General features: G+C 40.8%; 1 protein-coding gene across 1 annotated transcript in view; it reads left to right on the top strand.

Annotated features, from left to right (window-relative positions):
• The window catches only part of fancc (FA complementation group C), a 202,756-nt gene that overhangs the window by 155,512 nt on the left and 19,693 nt on the right, over window positions 1-27,551 (top strand). Inside the window, exons 9-11 of the mRNA XM_060845285.1 lie at window positions 2,013-2,068; window positions 8,082-8,181; window positions 14,731-14,800. Coding sequence (XP_060701268.1) covers window positions 2,013-2,068; window positions 8,082-8,181; window positions 14,731-14,800 — 226 coding nt within the window. The remainder of the gene's footprint in view (window positions 1-2,012; window positions 2,069-8,081; window positions 8,182-14,730; window positions 14,801-27,551) is intronic.

Genomic DNA, 27,551 nt, shown 5'->3' with positions numbered 1-27,551 from the left:
ATATGGTGACAGTGCCTGCCTTTTCCCCAAAGCACTGAAACGTTTAAAAAATAAATAAATATTCAGTTTGCATTATAACCCCAACTATGTCTCCCCAGGTCTCACTATTGTTTGTGGGGCAGGTAAATAACCTTCTCTCAGACTGTTGTTAATATGTCTTGCTGTTGACTGGTTGACGACAATAAAGTAGTTAATGCAACTAATATGGCTAAGTGTCAACTTTAATGTTATATTAGTAGAATTATGTAATTTTTCTCCATTTGTTGCACTGTGCTATTAATCATATGTGTAATCTCTGTGTCATTAATCATATTTACTTGACATCTTCAGAAGAAAGTTATATGGCATTGCCACACGAGAGATCACATTCCAGTTCAATAGTATCACCTTATGTACTTTAAAAATCAAGATGCCATTCCAATTGTGATAATTTAAATGAATTGCTGATTTATCTTTACTAATGCAATATAAGATTAGATTAGAATTCCTACAGTAGGGAAACAGGCCCTTTAGCCCAACAATCCACACCAACCCTCCAAAGAGTAACCCACCCAGAACCACTCCCCTACCCTATATTTACCTCTGACTAATGCACCTAACACTATAGGCAATTTTAGCATGGCACATCTTTGGATTGCAAGAGGAAACCCACACAGACACTGGGAGAATGTGCAAACTCCACATAGACAGTTGCCCGAGACGGGAATTGAACCTGGGTCCCTGGTGCTGTGAGGCAGCAGTGTTAACCACTGAGCCACTGTGCTGCCCATAAGTCCCAGTGATTCCTAATTCTACCATGTTCTAAGTTGAACCCTGTACAGCAATAAATTTTAAAATTAAGCTTGTCAGGTAGATGGGAACCTAAAAGTGAATTCAGAATAAAGGCAAAGTTGATTACATGTTGATTACATGTAAATTTGTACATGTAAGTGGAAATCAGCAGAAACAAATCCTTGAATCAACCAGGGTCAAATTATAAGGCAGTGTTAATAGGTCAAATTTAAAAACACAGCATTTGCAAGAAATGTGAATTCCTGGTGTCGGTAGAAGTAAAAGGGTGTGACTTAATTGCTATTACGGAGACATAGCAAAGATTAGAAATTGAATGTTAAAGGGTATTTTATATTTAAGAGGGATAAGTGAAAAGTAGATGAGTTAGTCGTAGAAATACAGAACAGGATTGAGGGTGGCGTGGTGGCTCAGTGGTTAGCACTGCTGCCTCACAGTGCCACAGACCTGGGTTTAATTCCAGCCTGTGTGGAGTTTGCACGTTCTTCCTGTGTCTGCTTGGGTTTCCTCCCACAGTCTAAACACGTGTGGGTTAGGTGAATTGCCATGCTAAATTGCCCATAATATTCAGGGATGCGTAGGTTAGATGCATTAGTCAGGGGAAATATAGGGGAGTGGGTTACTCTTCGGACGGTTAGTGTGAATGTGTTGGGCCAAAAAGCCTGTTTCCACGCTAGGGATTCTATGATCTGTATATTAATGGAAGAGGAAATCCTATTGGAAAAATAACATGGATAGCAAACAATTATTGGAGTAACTTATCGGACACAAAACAGTTAAATTAATATAAAAACTGGTGTAAAACAGGAATTTAGAGATGCATGTAGCCTGGGGAGTTCAGTAATTGGTTACTACATACAGGCTGAGTAAATCTAGTGAGCACCAATGCTGTGGAGGTGATGATGCAATGGTTATGTCATTGGACGGTTAATCCAGTACCAACAGACTAATGTTCTGGTGAAATAGGCTTGGATCACAGCATAGCAGATGGTGAAATTTGAACTTAGTAAAAATATAGAACAAAAAGTTAGTTTAATGACAACTATATAAACACTGACAGAAATGGTGCATATTGAGTTCTGGTACTGGACTTGCAGAACTGGAGCTTCATTGCCATTTCGATTAAGGCAGCAACTCTCTCTGTCGCTCTGACCATTCTCATTTCAGTCAATCAACAGTGCACAATGATAACTTTGATAACTGACATTTTATTTCTATTACAGCCTAAAGCAGCAGCCTGTCATCCTTCGTTGTTTAGAGTACTTGATAATTTCTTCAGGTGAGAGCGATATGTAAATCGAAGAGTCTTGTGCCACCTTATCTTGTAAACTTCTACAGTTGAGTGTAAACACAGTTTGCAGTTGGCACTAAGTCAGAAGTTGCAAGCTGAAGTTTAAAAATATATGGACCAATCAAATTTATTTTGCAGAAGCATATGGTCATCTGGTTTAAGAGATCAAGACTGCTTTCTAAATAATGAAAAACTAAGAACTGTGGAGGAGTCAAGAGGTTGGGGTCCATTGACAGAATTAGCTAATGGTTGTTAGCAATAATTCATTAATGAGTATGATTGTTCCCCTGGGAAATTGCTAATAGATAGCAATAAAATTATTTAAATGCTATTCTATTATGTCAACAGGGCTGAATTACGAAAGTGAGAAATTTGCCCTTCAGCCTTGGTCAGATTTTGAGTAGAATTTTCATTGCTCTGCCTGAAAACTTACAGGTTCTGACTCCAGTTTAGCTTAATAGCTTGTTCCAGAGCGTGGACCAAATCTTTCCAGTGTGGAGAGAGTGGGCAATTTCACTCAGTGATCTGAAAAATATAAAGGAGGTTAGTAAAAGCTTTTTTAGGTATGTGAAAGGGAAAAGTCTAAAATTGGGCCCTTGAAGACAGAAACAGGGGAATATATTATGGGGAACAAAGAAATGGCAGAAGAGTTGAATTGGTACTTCAGATCTGTGTTCACTGGGGAAGACACAAGCAATCTCCCAGAGGTAACCGTGGCTGAAGGACCTGAACTGAAGGGAATTTATATTTGCCAGGAATTGGTGTTGGAGAGACTGATAAGTCTGAAGGCTGATAAATCCCCGGGGCCAGATGATCTACATCCCAGGGTACTGAAGGAGGTGGCTCGAGAAACCGTGGATGCGTTGGTGATTATTTTCCAGAGTTTGATAGATTCAGGATCGGTTCCTGCGGATTGGAGGGTGGCTAATGTTATACCACTTTTTGAGAAAGCAGGAAATTATAGACCAGTTAGTCTGATCTCAGTGGTGGGAAAGATGCTGGAGTCAATTATAAAGAATGAAATTATGACACATCTGGGTAGCAGTATCAGGATAGGTCAGAGTCAGCATGGATTTATGAAGGGGAAATCATGCTTGACTAATCTTCTGGAATTTTTTGAGGATGTAACTCTGAAGATGGACAAGGGAGATCCAATGGATGTAGTGTACCTGAACTTTCAGAAAGCCTTTGATAAAGTCCCACTTGGGGGTTAGTGAGCAAAATTAGGGCGCATGTATTGGGAGCAAAGTACTGACTTGGATTGAAAATTGGTTGGCTGACAGGAAACAAAGAGTAGTGATAAACGGCTCCCTTTCGGAATGGCAGGCAGTGACCAGTGGGGTACCGCAGGAATCAGTGCTGGGACTGCAGCTTTTCACAATATATATTAATGATATAGAAGATGGTATTAATAGTAACATTAGCAAATTTGCTGATGATACAAAGCTGGGTGGCAGGGTGAAATGTGAGAAGGATTTTAAGAGATTACAGGGTGACTTGGACAGGTTAGGTGAGTGGACAGATGCAGTTTAATGTGGATAAATGTATGGTTATCCACTTTGGTAGCAAGGACAGGAAGGCAGATTACTACCTAAATGGAGTCAAGTTAGGTAAAGGGACAGTACAAAGAGATCTGGGTGTTCTTGTACACCAGTCAATGAAGGCAAGCATGCAGTTACAGCAGGTCGTGACGAAAGCTAATAGCATGCTGACCTTCATGACAAGAGGGATTGAGTATAGAAGCAAAGAGGTTCTTCTGCAGCTGTACAGGGCCTTGGTGAGACCACACCTGGAATATTGTGTGCAGTTCTGGTCGCTAACTTTGAGGAAAGACATTGTGGCTGTTGAGGGAGTGCAGCATAGGTTCACGAGGTCAATTCCTGGAATGGCGGGACTATCTTATGTTGAAAGATTGGAGCGACTGGGCTTGTATACCCTTGAGTTTAGAAGACTGAGAAGGGATCTGATTGAGACGTATAAGATTATTAAAGGATTGGACTCTCTGGAGGCAGGAAACATGTTTCCACTGATGGGTGAGTCCCAAACCAAAGGACACAGCTTAAAAATAAGTGGTAGGCCATTTAGGACAGAGATTAGGAGAAACCTCTTCACCCAGGGAGTGGTGGGTGTGTGGAATGCTCTGCACCAGAGGGTAGTGGAGGCCCAGTCTCTGGATTCATTTAAGAAAGAGTTGGATAGAGCTCTCAAAGATAGTGGAATTAAGGGTTATGGAGATTATGCAGGAACAGGATACTGATTGAGGATGATCAGCCATGATCATCCTCAATGGTGGTGCAGGCTCAAGGGGCAGAATGGCCCATTCCTGTACCTATTGTCTATTGAAATGTTCACTCTTTTTCTCTCTCTGTAGAAACACTTATTTGCTGAATGTTTCCAGCATTTTTTGTTTCTATTACTTAAACTCTGAACTGATTTATTGTTCCAAAGAGTTCTTGACCATCGGATTCATATCCTATCCACAGGTTTGTCAGAGTAACATAGGCTGAAAGATATTTTTCCAAAACAGGACCATTCTTTACCCATACTGATATAATGTCTGAGGTGACAACCTTTGGTCACATTCCCGCTGCCATCATGCTGGGAAGCTATAAAAGGATGGCCATGCACCTGTCTCAACGGGAACCCTTCACCATAGTCAAAATGGCAATGAAAATACTTTTAAGCTTATCAGTAACCTAATAGGCTGAAATAAAACATTTGAATTCTAATATTGTTGCCTGTGGGTGGGTAAAAAGACAAGTGAATATTTCCATTTTTAATCAGTTTGTTTACCAGTGTAGTGCAACAGCTGAGATTATGATGGACTTGAGCAGTTTAGCCTGCTGGTACATGTGAGTAGCTATGTGTTTCGTGAGAAATTTGGCATTTACTTAGACTTCTGAAAATTGGAAATTTGAAAGGTTCAAGCACTTTCTGTAGATGTTTTCTCATCTGTACTCCAGCTTGGGTGTTCATAGGAAAATGGGGATGGTGGTTCTCTGTGGCAGATACAAAATCCAATGAGGAGCAGAGGAGAGGGAGAAGTCCAGAAAGTCAGGTGGAGGAGCTACCAGAAATAATGAAAGTCATTCCAATTGCACAAGCTGAAGGAGCAGCAGAGAGCCTTACATTTGTCTCTCTGCCATATGGCAGGTAACATTTAGTGGAGACAGTGGTTTGGCAACAAATGTTGACCTTGTCAATTTGGCCCACATCCCATAATGGAAAATTTAAAAATTATGCAGCCAGCCAAGTGTAATAAGTCAAAATGACGTACTTGCAAATGTCTAACTTACTGAGTCACAGACTCTCCAGATTGCCGTAACATCTCTTTGTGGTGTCTTAGCTGGGGAGACAGCCTCCATCTGTGCATGGGCACATCTGATGCCAGTGACTGTAAAGATGACAGTGGCCCTGAATATCTTTGCTGGTGCACCTTGCCAGACTGTATGTGGTGACCTGTGTTGCCCATCATCTCTTTACAGGGTTCATTGATGTAATATTCCAATGAATTGAGCAATTCATTGAATTTATAATGAACCACAAAAAACCTGTTTTAGGGTTTATTGCAATGTCAGCTTTTCCTATGGTTTTGGGATACATTCACTGTATTCATGTCACCATCAAGGAAACAGCAGACTAGACTTGCGCACTCGCCAACAGGAAGGGTTTCCATTTTACAAATGTTCAGTTGTTATACGATGACCAGTTTCAAGACAGTTGCCAGTCCTGACCAGGGCAGAAGCAGAGCATCCTAGATGTTGGGTCACTGCAGAACTCCTAACATGGATCAACACCTCCAGAATGCTTGCCAGAACATACAGCTCCTCTGGCTGTATCAACAAGTATGTCTTGCTTGACATTCAGCATCTGCCACATTACGGCTGTCACTAGAGCTCTGTCCATTGACTCACCATCTACATCACATCAGCAATTTTCCATCAGATGTGCCTTTTTTAAAATTCACAATGTGGGTGTCACAGGCTGCTCAGCATTTATTGCCTGTCCCTACTGGCCTTTGAGGTGGTGTTGAACTGCCTTCTTGAACTGCTGCAGTCCATGTGCGCTGAGTAACATAATGCCTTTAGGGAGGGAATTACAGGATTTTGACATAATGATAGTAAAGGAATGGTAATATTTCCAAATTAGGATAGTGAGTGGCTTGGAGGGGAACATGCGAAGGGTGGTGTTCCCACATATCTGCTGCCCTTGTCATTCTAGATAGAAATGGTTGTGGGTTTGGAAGATTCTGTCTAACGCCCTTGGTGAATTTTGTGAATGCTTGTTTCATCTCACTCCCTTGCTGCTTGGTGCTGAGGAGTGATGTGCAACTCTGTGCTTCCTTTGCTGCCACAGATATTGCACGGCACCACTTGTTGGAGCTGACTGACAGGAAGTTCAATGGTGTACCTGTGTAGGAGACAGAAAGATTGAGGATTACGGTCATATTCCTAACTCCTAGCAATTGAGAGAACACACCATTTCACAATGAGATCATTTGAAATTATATTGGAATTCCTTTGAGTGTTTACATTTCCAAAATTTCATTATGTGCGCACATTTAAATTCCAAAGCATGAGAGCCCTTAACATCACAATTGAACAAAGGGTAGCCCATACAGCAGCAATCATACATCCGTGTCTTGGGTCCCTTAGGAGCTGGCTTTGTAAACAGTAGATAAGGTACTTTTGTAATCTCACTGCCCCATTGGCTTTGTCCAGTCTCACCTGTGCTAATAATCCTGCTCCAATCATTGGTGGGTAGGCTGACGCACTTCATCTCAGTTGGTATGAGGATGGCCAGGTAAGCCACATTTTGTGAGCCCTATTCTCCTGCAATAAAGTAGATAATGTAGACTATCAAGGAAGCTAGTTCTATTGTAGTTATGGACTATGAAAATTCCACATTGTGCCAGGCATGTACAAAAACAAAAGTGCACCCACACCTGCCTCAGGCCCAGTCCATGACCTCTCCCTGTTTACTTCTGGGAGGCAAGCAATGTAGTCCCAAGATGACTTTTGAAGTAGACAAAGCTGTAGTAACTGCCCCTTTGAAAACAGCAAGTTACCACTTATAAAATACTTAATGCGAGTATAGAAAACAGGTCATCACAGACTTGAAATGTTGATTCTTTTTCTTTTCCCACAGTTGCTGCAGATTTTCTGCATATTCCCAGAAATTTCTGTTTTTATTTTGATTCTGCAGTATTTTGCTTTTGGATTGGGAATTAAATAAATCTGTTGTGACGCAGTGCAAACATTCTAATCTGTTGAACATGACAATGAGACTGAGGTGTTGATTTTCATTGTTTTCACAACACTGAATACTTTGTCCACAGCAAAATAAATTAATAAATTCTGTAAGACTCATTATTTTACCTCAGATCTTATTGTATATTGTCAGGTTGCAACATTAAAACGTTGAATAGTTGAACCAAATTATTAGGGCAAAAATAGAACAGATGTTAGGATCAGGATGATTGTAAATTGCACATTATGATTTACTTATGATATACACGACACTGCATGGTTTATTGTAAACAGTGTGAACAGTTTCCATCTGCACAGCAATCTGCTTTCATCAAATGTAATGCAATGTAAAGCACAATGGTGTTGTCTTGCTAACTAGCCTGAATTAGGTTTAGTAAGGAAAACAGATAAAGCGCACTTATTTTGCACAATGGAAATGAATTTTGATTTTGAAACTTACCAAGCATTCGATGCTCGCTGATTCAATTATTTTTGTAACACTTGCACCTGTATGTGAACTGTCTGTGACGCCGAAAGAAAGGCATTGAGAAGATTCCTTTCTCTGGATGTAAACAGTTGAATTGAAAGAGCAGCCACCTGTATGATTAATTTTGCTATTTTTTCTCCTGTTTTTCTGTTAATCATGAGCAGATAGCTCTGGATGCAAACAAGTATTTTGTTCATATAGATGTGTTGTTAAAAATTGGATGACTAGCATTAATTGTACAACTTTTGTGTCTTTAAATCATAAGGACCATTCTGCTAGAATCTGATGGACACCCTAAGATTATTGCAGTTATACAAGCATTTACACGGTGTTTTGTTCAAGCCCTGCTACAGGTACAACCACAGGTGAGGTCTTCAGTTTCTAAATGATATGAGCAGTTTGGTTTTTGAGAGCAATTTATGAATTTACTTGCAGATAATAGTCATAAATTCAAAATCTGAAACTTTAATGATCAGTTGTCACCATTATTACTTATATCGCTGGATTCTGAAATGGCATCTTCAATGACATTCTTTTCCATTTCCCTTGCTCAACCTGTTCCTGAATATTGTTGTGGTTCTGTTCGCCGAGCTGGAAGTTTTTGTTGCAAACGTTTCGTCCCCTGGCTAGGCGACATCATCAGTGCTTTGGGGCCTCCTGCAAAGCGCTTCTTTGATGTTTCTTCCGGTATTTATAATGGTCTGTCCTTGCCGCTTCCGGGTGTCAGTTTCAGCTGTCCGCTGTAGTGGTTGGTATATTGGGTCCAGGTCGATGTGTTTGTTGATGGAGTTTGTGGATGAATGCCATGCCTCTAGGAATTCGCTGGCTGTTCTCTGTCTGGCTTGCCCTATGATAGTAGTGTTTTCCCAGTCGAATTCATGTTGCTTGTTGTCTGTGTGTGTGGCTACTAGGGATAGCTGGTCGTGTTATTTCATGGCTAGTTGATGTTCATGTATGCGGATTGTTAGCTGTCTTCCTGTTTGTCCTATATAGTGTTTTGTGCAGTCCTTGCATGATATTTTGTAAACTACATTAGTTTTGCTCATGTTGGGTATCGGGTCCTTTGTTCTAGTGAGTTGTTGTCTGAGCGTGGCTGTTGGTTTGTGTGCCGTTATGAGTCCTAAGGGTCGCAGTAGTCTGGCTGTCAGTTCTGAAACGCTCCTGATATATGGTAGTGTGGCTAGTCCTTTTGGTTGTGGCAAACCAGAGACAGACCACGGAACGAGGACATGACACAACCAAAAGAACTAGCCACACTACCATACATCAGGAGCGTTTCAGAACTGACAGCCAGACTACTGCGACCCTTAGGACTCATAACAGCACACAAACCAACAGCTACGCTCAGACAACAACTCACTAGAACAAAGGACCCGATACCCAACATGAGCAAAACTAATGTAGTTTACAAAATACCATGCAAGGACTGCACAAAACACTATATAGGACAAACAGGAAGACAGCTAACAATCCGCATACATGAACATCAACTAGCCACGAAACGACACGACCAGCTATCCCTAGTAGCCACACACACAGACAACAAGCAACATGAATTCGACTGGGAAAACACTACTATCATAGGGCAAGCCAGACAGAGAACAGCCAGGGAATTCTTAGAGGCATGGCATTCATCCACAAACTCCATCAACAAACACATCGACCTGGACCCAATATATCAACCACTACAGCGGACAGCTGAAACTGACACCCGGAAGCAGCAAGGACAGACCACTATAAATACCGGAAGAAACATCAAAGAAGCACTTCGCAGGAGTTTCCAAAGCACTGATGATGTCGCCTAGCCAGGGGACGAAACGTTTACAACAAAAACTTCCAGCTCGGCAAACAGAACCACAACAACGAGCACCCGAGCTACAAATCTTCGCACAAACCTTGTTCCTGAATATTTTTGTCCTGACCACTGATCTTGTCCCAATCGCACCCACGCTAGGTATTATTTTGAACAGTTTTCTCTTCTCATCCTCACCTTTACATCCTCCATTCTCACCCCTCTTGTATGAACATACAAATTAATAAGGTTATGGCTGATCTGATTATTCCACATTCCTGCCCACACCTGATAACCTTTTATTCCCTTGCAAGTCAAAGTGTATCTATCTCTGCCTTAACCTGCTGCAGCATTATAATGGTAGGTGTAGCATTGCAGTGCAGAGGATCCTGTAAATGAATCAGGAATGTGCAATGATGGCTTATAGAGACTGGCACATGCCTGATGCCCAAGTCATGGACATGGAGTGTCTGGCTGGTATCCATGGAGGTTGAATGGTTTCCAATATGGAAGTTGTTCAGAGTAAGTGGTGAGCTGAATCTGCCAGGGGCTCACTCTGGTTTCCTTGTCAAGTTTTTCCAAAGCCTGGATAGTTTTGGTGAGTTCAGTAATGTTGGAGTCTGAATAATAATGACATTAGTTGTGGCATTAGCAAGATACTTTACAAGTATGGAATGAGCTGCAGAGGATGTGGTGGAGGCAGGTGCAATTGCAACATTTAAGAGGCATTTGGATGGATATATGAATAGGAAATGTTTGGAGGGATATGGGCCGCATGCTGGCAGGTGGGACTAGATTGGGTTGGGACATCTGGTCGGCATGGATGGGTTGGACCGAAGGGTCTGTTTCCATGCTGTACATCTCTATGACTCTATGACTCTGTAAGTGTTAATCCCCATAAATTGGTATCTTGTCATGTTACTTCTGAAAAGCATAAAGGATAATACAAGCTCCCGATGTCAAGATCGGCATCACCGCACAAATTGGTCAACAATGTGCTGTGTCAGATTTCATGCCATACAGCAGCAGCTTATACATCAAACGTGCTGTACATGCTTCAAATAAATGGCAATATTTTTCAGTCAAAGGTGAGCAGTCCTCAGATAAGATAATGTGGGCTGTTGTCAGGCCAGGGGTCACAGTCCAATGAGTCAAGGCCATTGTCTGATCTCAGTGCACAGGCATGCAAATTGTCTGTTGGCTGCTTGGGGTAGGTCAGGCAATCCATTCCACTACAATCTGGGATGTGGGCCATAATCAGTCCTGCTAATTTATGCTAAGAATCTGGGGACTTGCAATAAGTCAGTCAGGAATCTTTGAAGCGGACTTTCCATCGAATCAAACAGCGGAGTGTGTCACGGTCAGTAGGATAAAAGTCAAGGTAGGATTACCGGGGACACTGCTGTGGTAAGGATGTGGGAGAATTTGATGCTGAGGATTGGAGGTAACAACCTGAGTTGGAGAAGAGACATGAATGCAGAAAGGAAGAAATTTGACATATCCAGGGGGTTGGGAGTGAGGAGGGAACAATGGTATATGACCATGGGATACTGCAGGACAGAGGTTTATCAGTGGTCATCACCACTGTGGTCTCAATGGGGCAGGCGGGGATTTTTTTCTGTCTCAACACATGAGCTCTTCTTGTGAACAACATGAGGTCCTGCATGGGGCAATTGCATCAGGGTACTTTAGTATAGGTTGCATTATTTGCAATCATGTCATTGTGCATGTGATATGTTCACTTGTGTGGGGTGCAAATGCTGATTGCAAGCAATCTTATCCATATCATCGGTCCTTGCAGATTGAAGATAGTCATCTCATAAAGCAGAAGTTATCACAGATGACCTTACAAGTGGCACCAACTTGGGCTACAAAGCACAAACTTGACAAATTATCTCATAAGCTGCAGAGGGGCTCAGAGCTGATTTCCTCCCACCTTGAACTGTAAGTGTACCCCAACATACACTTCTATGTCTTTCTTTGGGGTGAGGCTGGGAGAACAAGGTCTCAGCTTTGATATAGCACTAACAATCTCCTCCTGTCTCTTTGAGACATGATTTGGTGCTGCACTCCTGCAGAGGAATAAGGTCCTCTGTCAAAGTCGCATGTAGAGGCATTTGATGGCCCTCTTCATTAGCATGCGATATGTCTCACTGAATGGAGAAGTATGCTAAACAATCATTTGATAGTAATGTGAATGCTGACAACTCACATTGCTCAGGACCTGGTCTGTTATGCTCCCTACTCAAAGTCATTGGAAGTGAACTGATGAATTCAACACAGCAGGGGTTATTATCGATGTTGCTGTGGTACACTGGAGGTTCTGAGAAATGGGAGGTGAACAGATACTCCAGCCAACCCAGGACCAGCATCAAACTTCAGCTAACGCCAGACAGCCTCACAGATGAAGGTTCTTCAGGATGCACAGGTACAGGGCTGCGAGTGAATCTTGTTGTTGAAGCCATATCTTCCAGGTGAGCAAGGCACACTCAGAATCATGTCAGCAGCTGGAGCCTGATCTACAATATGGAGTCAGCGACCATCCTATCTCTCTGGCTGTTAAGGTGACAGCTCTGTTGAGTTTTTATGCAACTGGCTATTCCCACGGAGCTACTAGTTATCTGTCTGAAGTCTCAAATGTGCAACTGTACCAAGGTTGTTCCCGATACAGCATTGCTTCATCTGGTTTTGGTCATGGTGACGCCATCAGTTCTGCAGCCAGGCAGTAGGCTTTGCCAACCTGACTGACTTTCTTCAGCTGTAGGGTGCAATAAGCTGCACTCAGTTTGAAAGGGCCATATCATAACGTGGCTGATTTGATATTTAGAAATCAAATTCCATCATCAGTGTATAAGTCATCTCTGATCATTGATACCATGTCTTAGAAGTTTACAGTTACTGGCACTGCCATGATGCCCATATCCTTGAGAGCTCTCATGTTCCTGTTGCAATTCAAGGTCAGATGCTTTTCAAGGATGATTACTGGGGGACAAGGCTACCTTCTGCAACCATGGCTGATGACTCCGAACAGCCCCTAGTCAAAGCAGAGCATAGATAGAATGCAGCCTATTCTTTAACCAGGATCATGGTTGAACAGATAATAGACCCTGTGCAGGTGGGATTCCGCTGCTTGGATTGGTTGGAGCAATGTGTGCTTGCACTACATCCCAATCAGAGGGTACTACATAATTCTATCCTGTTATGTTCTGTATAACTGGAGCAGGCAAAGAGGGCATGTGATGGAGCTGAAGAGCTGAGAGAGAAGGAACAGTCCTTTGAGGAGGAAGATGAGAATTTTTTTTTATTTCAAGAATATACTTTATTCGTAAAATAATTTGATGGTCTGTACATTTGGTCATGCCATACATATGTCAACATTTACATACACAGCTCAGAAGTATCATTGTTACATACAAGTCTGTGCATATCTCACTCCTATGCCCATATATTTAGCTGAGGTGTCAGCAAAGCCCAAATGACTGCATGGGCCCCCTGTTCTTCTTTAGGCAGGCAGATGTTAAAGGGTGGTCTTTCCCCACCGCGCCTTGGCGGCAGCTGCCCCAAGCTTCAGCGCGTCCCTCAACACGTAGTCCTGGACCTTGGAATGTGCCAGTCTGCAACACTCAGTCGGGGTCAACTCCTTCAGCTGGAAGATCAACAGGTTTCGGACCACCCAGAGAGCGTCCTTCACCGAGTTGATGATCCTCCAGGCGCAGTTGATGTTCGTCTCGGTGTGCGTCCCGGGGAAGGTGAGAATGTTGGACAGGATGAACATGTCCCCCTGCATGATGCAGCACAGTAGTGGACACTACATGCCACACAGGACCTAACTGACACCCAGTTTAAGTAGATGAGACTTGGATGCAGTGATCATTTATTGACTGTAAAATCGTTGCTCAAAAAACAAACAGTGCATTTGACTCTGGGAGATAAAGGCAGTTTCTGTTTGTGTTTTGATTGCTTTTGCTGAATAAAAGTGAATGGGTTGATGTGTTTGAAGGCTTTCCTGTCTGTGGTAGTCCCAAATTGAATAATAAGATGCTGGGGCTACACTGGGGAAAGTATCATTGGTTTGTGGTTGCTTTCTCACTGTGTACATAGTGAAAGGCAACTGTGGTCTGCCAATGATTGATTGGGCGAATGGCTGGGATTCAAAGATGACAGCATCATCAACATCCTGGGACGTCCTCGCTGTGATGTTTACTTCTGCCTCCAGCAAGCGGGAGAATATGATCAGTGGGGTAGAATAGCACCATGGTGCATAGTTAATGAGGTGAATTTGGGAAGATAGCTTGAGTCAACTCACTAGATCTCATGGAGAAATAATATTCATGAAACACACCAAAAATGACATTTAGCCAATTTCTAGTCAAATCAGTCTTTTTTTAAACTATAATCCATCTTTTCCAGAGTGCATGCTACGGCACTTGAAGTGCCTTTTGATTTGACATTCTCTACCTTTGTGATGTACTTGAACTTGTAACAGTGATAGAATTCAAGTTAGATGAAAAATTCTTTTGAGAGGGAGTTGCCGCTGTTGTTTTGTATAGCAAGCATTTTCAATGTTATTCCCTTCTGTAACGGACAATCTTTTATATTTATAGCCTTTCACAAGCTTAGGGGTGATGGGAGCAGTTTTTGTTATTATAACCTGCGTATTTGTGCATAATAGGAGAAATCAGCATAAATAAAGAGGTTTCAGCCTCCCATAGCCATCGAGATAGCATTGAAACAGGCAGAGGAATCTTTAGCACCCTTTCTTTCATTGATGCCTGTGGTCCTGGGCAGTCCTTATATTTTTTCCAGAGAGTTTAAACAATGGGAAAAATGTGAAATTCTGCAGTGTAACTGCCCAGTCATGTCTTCTTTTCTATCAATCTCAGATTTTTTTCAAAACTTACCCACAATTGTAGATCAGATGCCTTTTAAAAACATTTTAAAACAATATCCTGGCTCATTTTACATTTCCTTTCAAACAAAAATCTGTATTATTGAATCAGTTGATGGAATTAAAGATTAATTCTCCATACATAACTTCTTAACATCATGCTTCGTGCATAGATTTCCTCTGTTACCATTCGTTTAGTTTCCACTTTAATTTATTTGTTAATATTCTGTCTAGATTCCACTGAAGCTGTACTTTCCAGCTGTTAACCAATCTCTTGTGATGATGCTACTTGTGCCTCCATCAGGTAAGTTGTTTTCTTTTGAAAATCATCTGAATATTATCATAATTAAGTTTTTGAACAGCTATCCAGTCATTACACAAATTCTAATTATGGTAAAACAATATTTTCTCATAATTTTAGCATTCTTTGACATCTTTTGAACTATTTCAATGAATAACTTATTGTTTCACGATTCTTGTAGCAAGATCTTATAGCCATTGTCAGTTAGCTTGAGTTCTAACTGTGACAGGTGCAGATGATCATTAACTCAAATTGGACCGGGGTTGCCACACAAACTGAGTAAATATTCTCTTTCTGGAAGCATGAGAATTAGTCCTGAGACATTTAGATAAACACAGCTTGAGTAGCATCCTGTGCTAGTAGTTACTAAAACTCCTGATATCCACAGGGCAACACCTCTTTGAAGAACGCAACCACCTAACAGCTAATGATGCACTTCCATTAACAAAGGACCTCAAAATACCCCAACACATTTGACTAGAATCGTGGAATCCCAATTGGAATGCGTTCTATACCCTACAACTGATAGCTCCTCCTCCTCATTGGGTACACCCCTGGAAGACCGAAAACATCACTAACCAATGCCTTGTGACTAAAATGGTGGTTTCAAGGAAAATAGAAAATCTTGACAACCTTCAATCCCTTCAGGATAGGCCAGGAAGAAGTGAACATGTGTTCTACAAATATGCTAGGTGGAATAGACGTGGTAAATGCAGGGTTATGAGGATGGTGTGGGTGGGATGCTGCTCAGAGGGTTGGTGCATATTCAATGGGCCAAACAGCTTCTTTCTGCATTGTAGAGACTCAGTGAAGTAGAACATTGTGACTATGGTCAAATTGTGACTATGGTCACTCTGAGAGGCCTTTCTGTGGTGTCATTAATCTTTCAAACTGCAGCAATTAATTTAATTATTTAATTTCCACACTGATCAGCAAAAGCTTCCCCAGCTGTACAGATTTTAAATCAATCATAATCATAGCTATAACAATGCAACCACATAAAGGAGTTAAAGAACAGCTTCTCTAGTCCAAACAGCAACTATCCTAATTTCGGATTATCCAAACAAGATCTCAAGGTCCCGTAAAAATGCTATCCATTATCCGAACAATCAGTTATCCCAACTCTCAGTTATCCAAACAAAATATTCTCTGCCTGTCTTGTTCAGATGATCAAGGTTGTTAATGTATAGGGTTGCAAATTGAACATGAAAAGTAGGTTTTCAGCTTCAGCTCCTGTCAGTAATCTGGAGTATTGGATCACTTGCTGTTACTAATTGTTTCTTTGGTCCTCCATCTTGGACATCAGTCACAAACCTTTCAGGGTATGCTCCATGGGAAATGACTGCATACCTGCTATCCACAAACATTGCCACCCAAAATGTGACAGCCTTGCCACATCCTCCTGGAAGATTTCTGATCCAGGTGAAAGTGAGTGAGCACTGAGAGAGCAAGTGAGGATACCCGAGATGCAGCCTGGTCAAATTCAGATCCAAGCGAAATTCTGATCTGTGCTTCAATGCACTTGGAGCTCATCTTTCATTGTAATGCTGCTGCTAGGGCATTTTGCATACAGGTACAGACATCAATCTCATGCATCTCGGGTTTCCTCACTTGCTGTCTGTGCTCACTTACTTTGAACTTGATTGGTTGCTTACAACATTTTTTCCTTGCCTTGCTGTTTTGTACTTTGCCTCTTCATCCAGAGTTTAAATGCTTACAGTGCTTTATATAGATTTGTCTTTTAGTACAGATACAAAGCCAGGCAGCTTTGTCATCAGCCAAGTGGGTAGATATATTGCTATATGACACAATATGACATCAATTGTACACCAACACCATATGCCAGCTAAAAGAAAGTGAGGACTACAGATGATGGAGATCAGTCAAAAAGCGTGGCTCTGGCAAAGCACAGCCGCTCAGGCAACATCCAAGGAGTAGGACAGTCGATGTTTCAAGCAATACTTCTTCATCAGGCTTGTAGGTTTTGGGGGGGAAGGAGGGCAAGAAGCCTGAGAGTCACGCCTTTCAGCCAATCACGTCAAGGCTGAACATTGAGCATCTACTTATTCATTGAATACAGAACATTACAGCACAGAATTGGCCCTTCGGCCCTTGATGTTGCGCTGATCTGTGAACTAATCTAAGTCCATCCCCTACACGAATTACATAACTATAAATTGAGGGATGATAGATTTAAGACAGATGTCAGAGGCTAAGTGAATGGGCACAATTGTGGCAGATGGAGTTCAATGTAAACAAGTCTGAGGTTCTGTATTTTGGACTGAAAAAGGATAGATTAGAATACTTTCGGCATGGTATGAAGTGAAATACAGTGAATGCGCGAAGTGACTTTGGGATTCGGGTGGATAAATCTTTAAAATGTTGTGAACGATGTCGAAAATAATCAACAAAGCCAATGGAATGTTGGCTATTATATCTAGAGACTAGAGTACAAGGATGCAGAGCTTACAGTGCAGTCATACAAAACGCTAGTTAGACCCATTTGGAGTACTGTGAGCAGATCTGGAAGGATATATTGGATTTGGAGAGAGCACAACATAGGTTTACAAGAACAATACTTGGACTTTAGTGGTTAAGTTATAAGGAGAGATTATACAAATTAGGTCTGTTTTCTCTGGAATTTAGAAGGTTAAGGGGTGGTCTGATCAAAGTCATCAAGATATTAACAGGAAAAGAGAGGGAAGGTAAATATGAACTATTTTCACTGGTTGGAAATTCTAGAACTAGGGATCATAGTCTAAAAATTAGTGCCAAACTGTTCAGGAGAGGTGAAACACTTCTGAAGGAGGATCACTGGAGCCAAAACATTAACTCTGTTGTCTCTCCAAAAATGCTGCCAGACCTGCTGCATTTTTGCAGCAATTTCTGTCTTTGTTTCTGATTACCAGCATCTGTAGTTCTTCTGTTTTTTTTTTGTTCAGGACAGATGTTCGGAACCACTCCTACACCCAGAAGTGGTAGATGTTTGGAACTTTTCTTTCCACGAATGGCAGTAGCTGTTGGGTTAGATGTTAATTTTAAATCTGACATAGATCGTTTTTTTTTGTTAAGCAAAGGTATTAAGAAATATGGGCTAAAGGCAAGTATTTGGAGTTAGGCCACAGATCAGTCATGATCTCAGTAAATGGTGCAACACGTTTGAGGGTCTGAATGGCTTACTTCTGTTTGTATGTTTCTATACTTCCTGCAACTTAACAATCACTAATGCTGAGTAGTATTCATAACCTGTGAAGTACAATCGCTAACACTTAAAATATGCATTCATGTAAGTCAATATTTTATCATCTGCTATTCTCCACAGAACTACTGTTTCTACATTTAAATTATAATAATTGTGATAATCACAATTATTAGGACATCATATTAGGATTAGGCCTTACAAGATTTTGTTACAGTATACGGATCCTCAATTTACAGGTGTCCAATATACAAGCATTCATATTTGTGTATGCGATCTCTCACAGGGGCGACATTTCTAAAAACCTGACATTCAAACATTCCCTGTACCTACAAACAACTGTTTATGTTGTCCCATATTGTGTTTCAACTGCATATTTATGAACCGACTCTAGAACAGAACCTGTTTGCAACCTGGGGACTGCCGATATCTATGGTTTCCACAACAATTTTGAAAGAGCTGAATCACAGAATTTTCTTTCTTAAATGTGTCATATATCCTACCATCTACAATCACCATCAATACTTTATTCTTGATTTGCTTTTTGTGTTGATATGTAGGAAGTTAGATATATATTATTCCAGGTCATGTTGCTCCTGTTCTCACTGGAAAGAAGAAGGCAAAGATGGGATTTGATAGAGACATACAAGATGATCAGAGCATTAGAAAGGGTAGACAGTGAAAGTCTTTTTCCTAGGATGATGACGTCAGCTTGTACGAGGGGGCATAACTACAAATGGAGGGGTGATAGATTTAAGACAGATGTCAGAGGCAGGTTCTTTACTCAGAGTGTGGTAAGGGCGTGGAATGCCCTGCCTTCCAATGTAGTTAACTCAGCCACATTAGGGAGATTTAAACAATCCTTGGATACGAAATGGATGATGATGGAATAGTGTAGGAGAACGAGCTGAGAATAATTCACAGGTAGGTGCAACATCGAGCGCCGAAGGGCCTGTTCTGCGCTATGTTGTTCTATGTTTTACCACAGTTAGATGCTCTCTGATGGTGAAATAGTTGTATGTTCGTGGATCAAAGTTAATGTCTCTTAATTGCTCTGGTATTTCTGACAGCACACTGTTTATATAGACATGTTATTTAAAACAAATATGAGCTATTGTATTGAATAAGTGACCTTTCCTTGTAAGGTTAATCGCTGCAAGCTGGCACAGAAATAGGCTGTGGCGGTTCACATAATAGGTTTTGAAATAGTGTATTGCATGATGAGCCTTTTGAATATTCATTAATCATATATATATCTAAGAATCTGTAAGTGCAAGTTGTGGCTGTGGGATATGAAACTGTTTGACTGTGCTTTAATGTCTGCTCAAAAGTATTTTAGACCAAAAATATTTGTTAACCTTTATAAATGATCTGTATGTGATGAAGTTTTTTTCTCCTTCCCTGTCTTCCTATATTTGTCATCTTATTTTCTTCACTGTTGTCCTTTATAAATATGTTTGCTTTAACTTATTTGAAGCTTTTTATGAACCTTTGTTATATGTAATGTTGCATACAAGTGTTGACCTGAAGTTTTGTAGACACTTTTAGCTTTATACAGGAATAGAAGTAGGCCATTCAGTCCCTCAAACCTATTTTGCTGTTCATTTAAACTAAGGCCGGTCTGTTTCATTTACTCGTCTTTGATCCATATTCCTGATTATCCATATTAACCTAGTAGTCACTGCCTTTTGCAGGAGATCTTTCCCAATTTTCAATTCTATTTGTGAGAAAAAGTATCTGATTTTTCACTCCTATCTTAGCACTAATTTTAAGATTTTTCTGCCTTGTTCTGCATTGTTCCTCCTGACAAAGTATTTCTTTCACAATCGTTTTATCATTATAAAAATCTGAATAAAATCATTCCTCATTCTTCTGAATTGATGAGTTTAAAATTTGTGCACGTTAGCTAGCTCAGTTGGGTAAACATCTAGACTGTGATGTACAATGAGAGCAACTACCTGGGCTCAATCCCCTATTAGCTATGATGATTCACAGAGGGCTTCCTCCTTACCTTGTCCACTCCTGATGCAGAGTGATGCCCCTCAAACTATGTAAATGATATTCTCTCTCTCTTTCTCTAACAAAGAGATGACCTATAGTCCCTTGTGGACATAGGTAATTACCTATCATCAAATGTATAGGAGAATAACTTAAATGCATGTTTGGAGCCAATGGCGATACTAATAGATAAATTTTGTATCAGGGCCTTGAATGCTTGACAGTATCACAGTATAGACCTCTGGCTGCAATACTTACATAAATTATATGACAGCTAGAAATGCATGCATATATTTGTGATGATGAACTTTGAGGACAAAAGCCAGTCTGTATGGTGAATGGCTCCACTAAATATTTTTTCTGTAACCTTACTGAATACAAAACACAATGCTGCCAACTCAGCAGGCAGGAGATGCTGACTTGTATTTTGATATATTTAGGTGGCAAGACTATCAACGGCTACTGTTATTACTGCAAAGATAAACAGCAATTTCTGATATCCATACACACACACAGTAAAAGGCAGAAATCTGGTGTCACTGTCAGCTTACCCTCCTTCTCCACAGGCTGGAATATGAATTTCTTCATTGTTAATGAGTAAACTGATTACCTAATTATTATCATACCAAAGAACAATAAAAATCTTATACAAACAAAATACTGCAGATGCTTGAATTCTGATACAAACAAATATGCTGGAGAAATTGAAACATAGTTAATGTTTTAAGCCCAGTATGACCTTTTAGAACAAACTCCAATGAAAATCTTAAGCCTTGTTGAATCAGAACTAACTTCTTAACAGCACATTGCAATCTGTGGTTGAATTTTGAGTGACTGCAATTGTAAGGTTCCTGTGTTAATCTCTGCAGGGCCTGACATCTTGAGGGATAATTTTAAAGAGATGATACAAATGACAACTGAGTTCATTACCAATCACCTCTCTGCTTCTGAACTGCTGGATGGTTGTTCAAAACTCATCTAGTTCATGAATGTCCTTTTAAAGAAGGAATTGACTGGTCTATTCTGACCAATATGTGATACCAGACCCATAGCAATATGGTTGATTTTTTTTTAAAAGATATTTTTATTGGCAATTTAACATTTTTACAAGTTTACAAAAATAAAAAAAACTCTCAAGTACAAACATTGATATACAATTAAATCTTAAATAAATAATAACCAAAATTTAACAAAAGAAAAATACCGAAAGAAAAAAAAACAAAACTCAACTAACTACTAATCTAACCTACGACTAACCAGAGTGTATAATTAAGTCTCTTACATTATTCAAATAAGAGAAAGAAAAACAAACGGATAACACAGAAATTGGATAGTGAGATACATGCTTGGAATGTGTTAACATCAAATGTAACAAAACCTGTATTCATGCGAGATTCCTCTCCCAAGGGGCCCCGGACCAGCCAGGTTCACAATCTCAATTAAATAAAAGCCCTTGTTTTGATAGCCGAAATATCTGTATTTATATAATTCAAGAAGGGCTGCCATATTTTATGAAATAATTCGGTCTTTCGGTGCATCATATTTGTAAGGAAGTCAAGGGGAATACATTCCATAATTAATCTGTGCCAATTTGAAAGTCCAGGGGGCCCTCAGCCACCCAATTTACCAAAATATTTTTCCTTGCACAGAAAGAGAGAACAGAAAATAATCTCTTCCCATGCATATCCAGGGAGGGAAAGTTCGAAAAGCCCAAAAGGAGAGATACATGGTCCACTTTAATTTCCGTTCCTAAAATTTCTGTCAGGGTACTTGCTACTTTAGTCCAGTATCTACAGATTTTATGACAGGTCCATAGGCAATGTACAAGAGTGCCCACCTCTATATTACATTTGGGACACATTGGAGATGCTCCTGCCTTAAATTTTGCCAATCGATCCGGTGCTATATGGGCCCTATGAAGTATCTTCAGCTGGATAGCCTCGGTTCTGTTACAGATAGTAATTCTTCTAGCGTTTTCCCAAATATCATTCCATGTTTCTATAGAGATTTCTAGTCCTAAATCCTGATCCCATGTTTTAAGCAGATTGTCCGTATCTCCCGATACTTCATCATGTAGTAAATGATAAACAATACTGACGGAAGATACCCCCATTGGCCATAGCACTCTACATTCTCTATCTGATTTATAAAGACTATCTAGTAACGTGGTCTTCTTCTGTATATAATCTCGAATTTGGAAGTATCGAAGGAGGTCTCCATTAGGTAATCTGAATTTCTGACACAGCTGTTCAAAAGACATCATGACCCCTTCTTTAAATAGGTCCCCTAAACATGAGATACCCCTGGATCCCCAGAGTTTAAAAGTGACATCTGTAACCCCCGGTTGAAATCCCCATGCTCCCACTATTGGAGCATAGGGGGAGGTTTTATGTGAGTTGCCCTCATTTTGCCGCATTATATCCCAAGCTTTAATTGTGTTTAGTATTATAGGGTTTTTACAGTGATCTGTAATGATTTTCCTCTTGTCTGAAAATAAAAGGTTAATAAGTGGGTATTTTACTTGAGAAGCCTCGATTTCCAGCCAGATTGATTGCGGGTCAGACAAGACCCAATCAGCTATGTAACTTAATAGGGAACTTAACTGATATTTCCTAAAATCTGGGAAGTCTAATCCTCCCCTTGCTTTGGATGCTGTAGCTTCTTCAGCTTAATGAGGGGCCATCTATGATTCCAGGTAAAGGAACCAAGCCAGCCATATAATTTACGTAGTGCCAGTCTTGGCAGCATCACCGGAAGCATTCTCATAGAGTATAGGAGACGGGGCAGGACATTCATTTTAATTAGTGCTATTCTACCCAGCCGGGAAATTGGAAGGTCTCCCCATCGCTGGAGGTCCTGCCTTATCCTTTCCAGTATATGCACAAAGTTAGCCTTGTATAACTGACCAAATACTGGGCAATAAAAATGCCTAAATATAAGAAACCCTCCAGGGACCACTGAAAGGGAAAGTATGATCCGTCCACTAAGTGGTATCATAGCAAGGCCACCCATTGGCATAGCCTCCGATTTTGAGAAATTAATTTTATAGCCTGAGAATGCACTAAATGTATTAATAACTTGGATTAAGCGAGGCACGGACATCAGAGGATACTGAGGAATAGAAGAACATCATCTGCATAAAGGGTAATTTTATGTTTACCTGTACCAATCCTCAGGGCCGTTATATTAGGATCAGCTCTTATAGCTTCTGCTAGTGGTTCAATTATTAGCATAAATAACAATGGCGAGAGAGGACATTCCTGATGGCAGCCCCTATCCACACTGAAGCTATCCGAGCCTAATCCATTGGTAACCACAACTGCTATGGGATCACTATACAATGTTGAGACCTATTTGGTAAACACCTTTCCAACGCCAAACCTTTCCAATGTGTAAAACAAATATGACCATTCAACCATATCGAATGCCTTTTCCGCGTCTAATGAGACTACTACTCCTGGTATCTTTCCCTGATGACAGGCTTGAATCATATTCAAAACCTTTCTAATATTATTGGATGATCTACGGCCCTTAATAAACCCCGTCTGATCCTCCTTTATGATATGTGGCAATACCCTTTCTAGTCTCGATGCTAACGTTTTAGAAAGGATTTTAAAATCTACATTTTGCAAGGATATTGGTCTGTATGACGCGCAATCTTCTGGGTCCTTTCCTTTTTTAAGGATAAGAGAGATATTTGCCTCTTTCAACGAAGGTGGGAGACAGCCCTGACTGTATGCATAGTTATACATGTCCATAAGTGGACCAGCCAATATTCCTGTAAATTCTTTATAGAATTCAGCTTGAAAGCCATCTGGGCCAAGTGCCTTACCGCTCTGAAGTTGCCTGATTGCGTCAAGTATTTCTTGGACTGTTAGGGGAGCATGTAAGACCGATACCTGTTCCAGAGTTAGGTCTGGAAAGGTCAAATGTTTAAAAAATGATTGCATCCTCCTAATCCTGTCTTCACAATCCTGCGATTTATATAACTCAGAATAAAATTCTCTAAAGATTGCATTAATCTTTTTATGATCATGAGTCAAAATACCTGTACTTTCCTTGATAGACGTAATAGTCTGAGGGGCTTTCTTTTTCTTTGAAATTTGTCGCCAAATTCATATAACCTTTGTTTTGCAAATAATATTTCCCTCTTATCCGTTTGGGTAAGTGTGGTGTTTAGAGCTGTCCTAAGGGTCGTAATCCTTTGCAATTTGATAATAGAAGGTCTATCAGCGTATATTGTTTCAGCTGCTTTTAAGCGAGTTTCGAGCAGACGCTGTTGTTCCCCCTTTAATTTTTTCTGGGTATCTGAGTATGAGATGATCAAACCTCGTGCGTAAGCTTTGATGGTCTCCCACATCATTGATGGGTTGCTAGCCGTACCTAAATTAATTTCTAAAAAAGTTTTAAATTCTTGAGAGAAGTACTTTACAAATTTACTATCTTTCATCAGGAAGGGGTCCATATGCCAATGCCGAGGGGATGTCCCATTGTTGCTTGCCTTGATTTCCATATATACAGCAGCGTGAACGGAAATAGCTATACTACCTATTTTACAGGATGATATGGAATTTTAAAAAATCGAGGGGGCAAAAAACACATCAATTCTGGTATGACATTTATGTGGATTGGAGTAAAAAGAAAAATCTCTGCCCTGTGGATGAAGACATCTCCATACATCTACTAATCCTAATTCTTTGTTCAAATCCATCAATTGTCTAGATCTGGGAGATACTCCTACAGTACTCTTGGGAATCCTATCTATTTCAGGATCCATAATACAATTAAAGTCTCCCCCTATAATTGTATGACGGGCACCGAGAGCCATCAATTTTAAGAAGGCTTCCGTTATAAATTTAAAAGGATGTGCTGGGGGACAATACAAATTTAAAATCCCATATTCCTTTCCATTTATAAGGGCTTTAATCAGAATATATCATCCAGATTCGTCTTTTATCTGATTTAGGATTTTGAAAGGGAAATTCTTCCGAATAAGAATAACGAATCCCCTGCTTTTTGAGTGAAAAGAAGAAAAAAAGGCCTGATCAAATCCACCCTGTCGTAATTTCAAGTGTTCTTTATCCAACAAGTGTGTCTCCTGTAGGAGAGCTATATCAACCCTTTCTTTCTTGAGATTTGATAATATTTTCTTCCTTTTGGCTGGCGAATTACTCCCCTTGACATTCCAGGTGCACCACTTAACCGACTGATCAACCATAATCGTCTGGGCAAATCCGAGACCCCTCAGGAGGGGAAACCCTATCCAGAACATCCCGAGCATAGAGCATATAAAATTCACAAAAATAAAGGCTCTCTAATACACTCACAACAGTATAATTAAAAACTATTTCTAAATTAAAAAAAATATAAAACGTATTTAAATGGAGATTTTCCCCCTTGTTCCCAGGGGGTATCACTTCCTTTCCAAAGGTCCATCGTATCCTCTCCCAACCAGTGCCCCACCCTTGACCCAGACGCTCCTCAATAGGATGAGGAAAATTCAAATATATTACAGAGCTAGAGTTAACAGTGAACATCCTACCACCACCCACACCAACACCTTTGGTAATATTTGGTAATGTTAATACCATGTATAAACATGTATAACTATAAAATTATAACCTCAACTAGTAATAATTAAATATAATAATACAAAATAACAAGGGAAAACAACTCCGCTCCTAGAGACAGAGGTAAAATAGAATAAGATAACCATCTCCCCCCACCAACATTAACTAGACCACCCCGAGAGAATAATAAAAAAAAACCAAGGGGGGGAGAAAATCGTTAAGTAGAGGACAAATAAATAAATCCCTCTCCCCACCCCCAAGATAATATTAAACAGTAGGTTAACAAAAAAGGGATATAAACGGGAGTGGGGGGGCAGGCAAACCAACATCAATTATCTCTTACAATTTATGTAAGAGAGTCCAAAAGTTCCTTGGCCTTTTCTGGCGATCCGACGTTATACACGGGTCCTTCATGGTTAAAGCGTAGCGTTGCTGAGTAGCGTAAGGACTACTGAATATTTAAGTCCCTTAAACACTTCTTCGCCTCATCGAATGCCTTCCTCTTTCGGACCAGAGCTGGGGAAAAGTCCTGGAATAACATGATCTTGGATCCTTTATAGATCATGGCTTGGGGATCTTTTCCAAGATTTCTTGAGGCTTCTAGGAGTACCTGCCTCTCCCTATAGCTCTGCAGCCGGAACAGGACCGGGCGGGGGCGCTGGTTCGAGCCGGGCCCGCGTATTGCAACCCGGTAGGCCCATTTTACCCCTTACCTGGCCTGATCCAACCTCCAGATTTAACAGCTGTGAAGCCACTTTTCAAGGAATCTTGTACATTGGCCGCCTTCTTCCTGTTTGGGAAGGCCCAGCAAACGAATGTTTTTTCGACGACCTTGATTCTCGAGGTCGTCAGTGTGGTTCTCTAAGGTCCGGACTCGCTGTTCGAGAGTCCGGACCCGTTCCACGGCCGATTGTGCTGTAGTTTCGGAGGTTGCGGCCTTTAGCTCTGCCCCTCCGACTCGGCACTCGATTTCCTTTATGTCTCGGTCATGCTTTTGCAGCGCGGCCGAGAGTGAATCCCATCGACTTCGGGATTCTTCAATAAAAGCGTCGATCTTCGCATCCAATTTGGAGGTGATTTCCACAAGGCTCGCCACCGTAGAAAAGTCCCCCAGGGCGGCTGCGGACACCTCTGCTGCAGCTGGAGAGGGTGGGGGAGGGGTTCCTGCCTGCTGAGAGCTGCGGGCTCCCTTCCCTTCAGCCATTTTTACTGAAGATTAAATTGTTTAAATTCAATATTAAACAACTAATTAAATTAAACAGCTATTTTAAATGAGTGTGGTGGGGGTGGGTGACCCACTTTGCCCAGGTCTTGGGAGGAGCGCTTGCTGGGTTGCCACTATCTTGGATCCCGTCGCCATCTTGGAACCCATGGTTGATTCTTAATAGCACTCTGAAGTGCGTTATGTGCCACGCTGTTGTCAAGATTGGGCTCATCATCACCTTCTCAAAGGCAATTAAAAATAATTAATAAATGTTGGCCTTACCAGCAATGCCCATGTTCAGTGTGGAAAACCAATTAAAACGAAGACCATCATTGAACAATGTCAACTTCATGGATTACTTTATTTCTGGATGCCTCTTGGTTACATACAACAGGAGATTGACTGATCAGGTCAGGACTTACCTCTAATCTTTCCTTGGTTCTTAGTCCGTTGGCGAAAAGGTCCTATTTGAGTCTGACATGAACCAACTTAGTTTGACCAGGGTTGGTCAAATCTGTTTTGAGCTGGATGCGCTCAGGGTTGATCTTTGGAATTGAGTTGGCAGAAGGATGGAGAACAATTTTGAAAGAAAAATCTGGAAGGGAGACTTTGACACTTTGCTTGAAACAAAGGCATCAGCAAGCCAGGTGCAAAGAATGATTGATCAGATCACCAGCTGTACAGCTACATGGTCAATTGGAGTGCTTGGAGCTTAGTGTTTGGGAGTTTGAAAGTACGGTAATGAATTACTTGGGGAGAATTTTATTCTAGATCAGAAGGAAA

The sequence above is a fragment of the Hemiscyllium ocellatum genome, chromosome 2, assembly GCF_020745735.1.
Source record: "Hemiscyllium ocellatum isolate sHemOce1 chromosome 2, sHemOce1.pat.X.cur, whole genome shotgun sequence".
NCBI classification, from domain to species: Eukaryota; Metazoa; Chordata; class Chondrichthyes; order Orectolobiformes; family Hemiscylliidae; genus Hemiscyllium; species Hemiscyllium ocellatum.
This window is presented reverse-complemented; position numbering and strand designations above follow the sequence as displayed.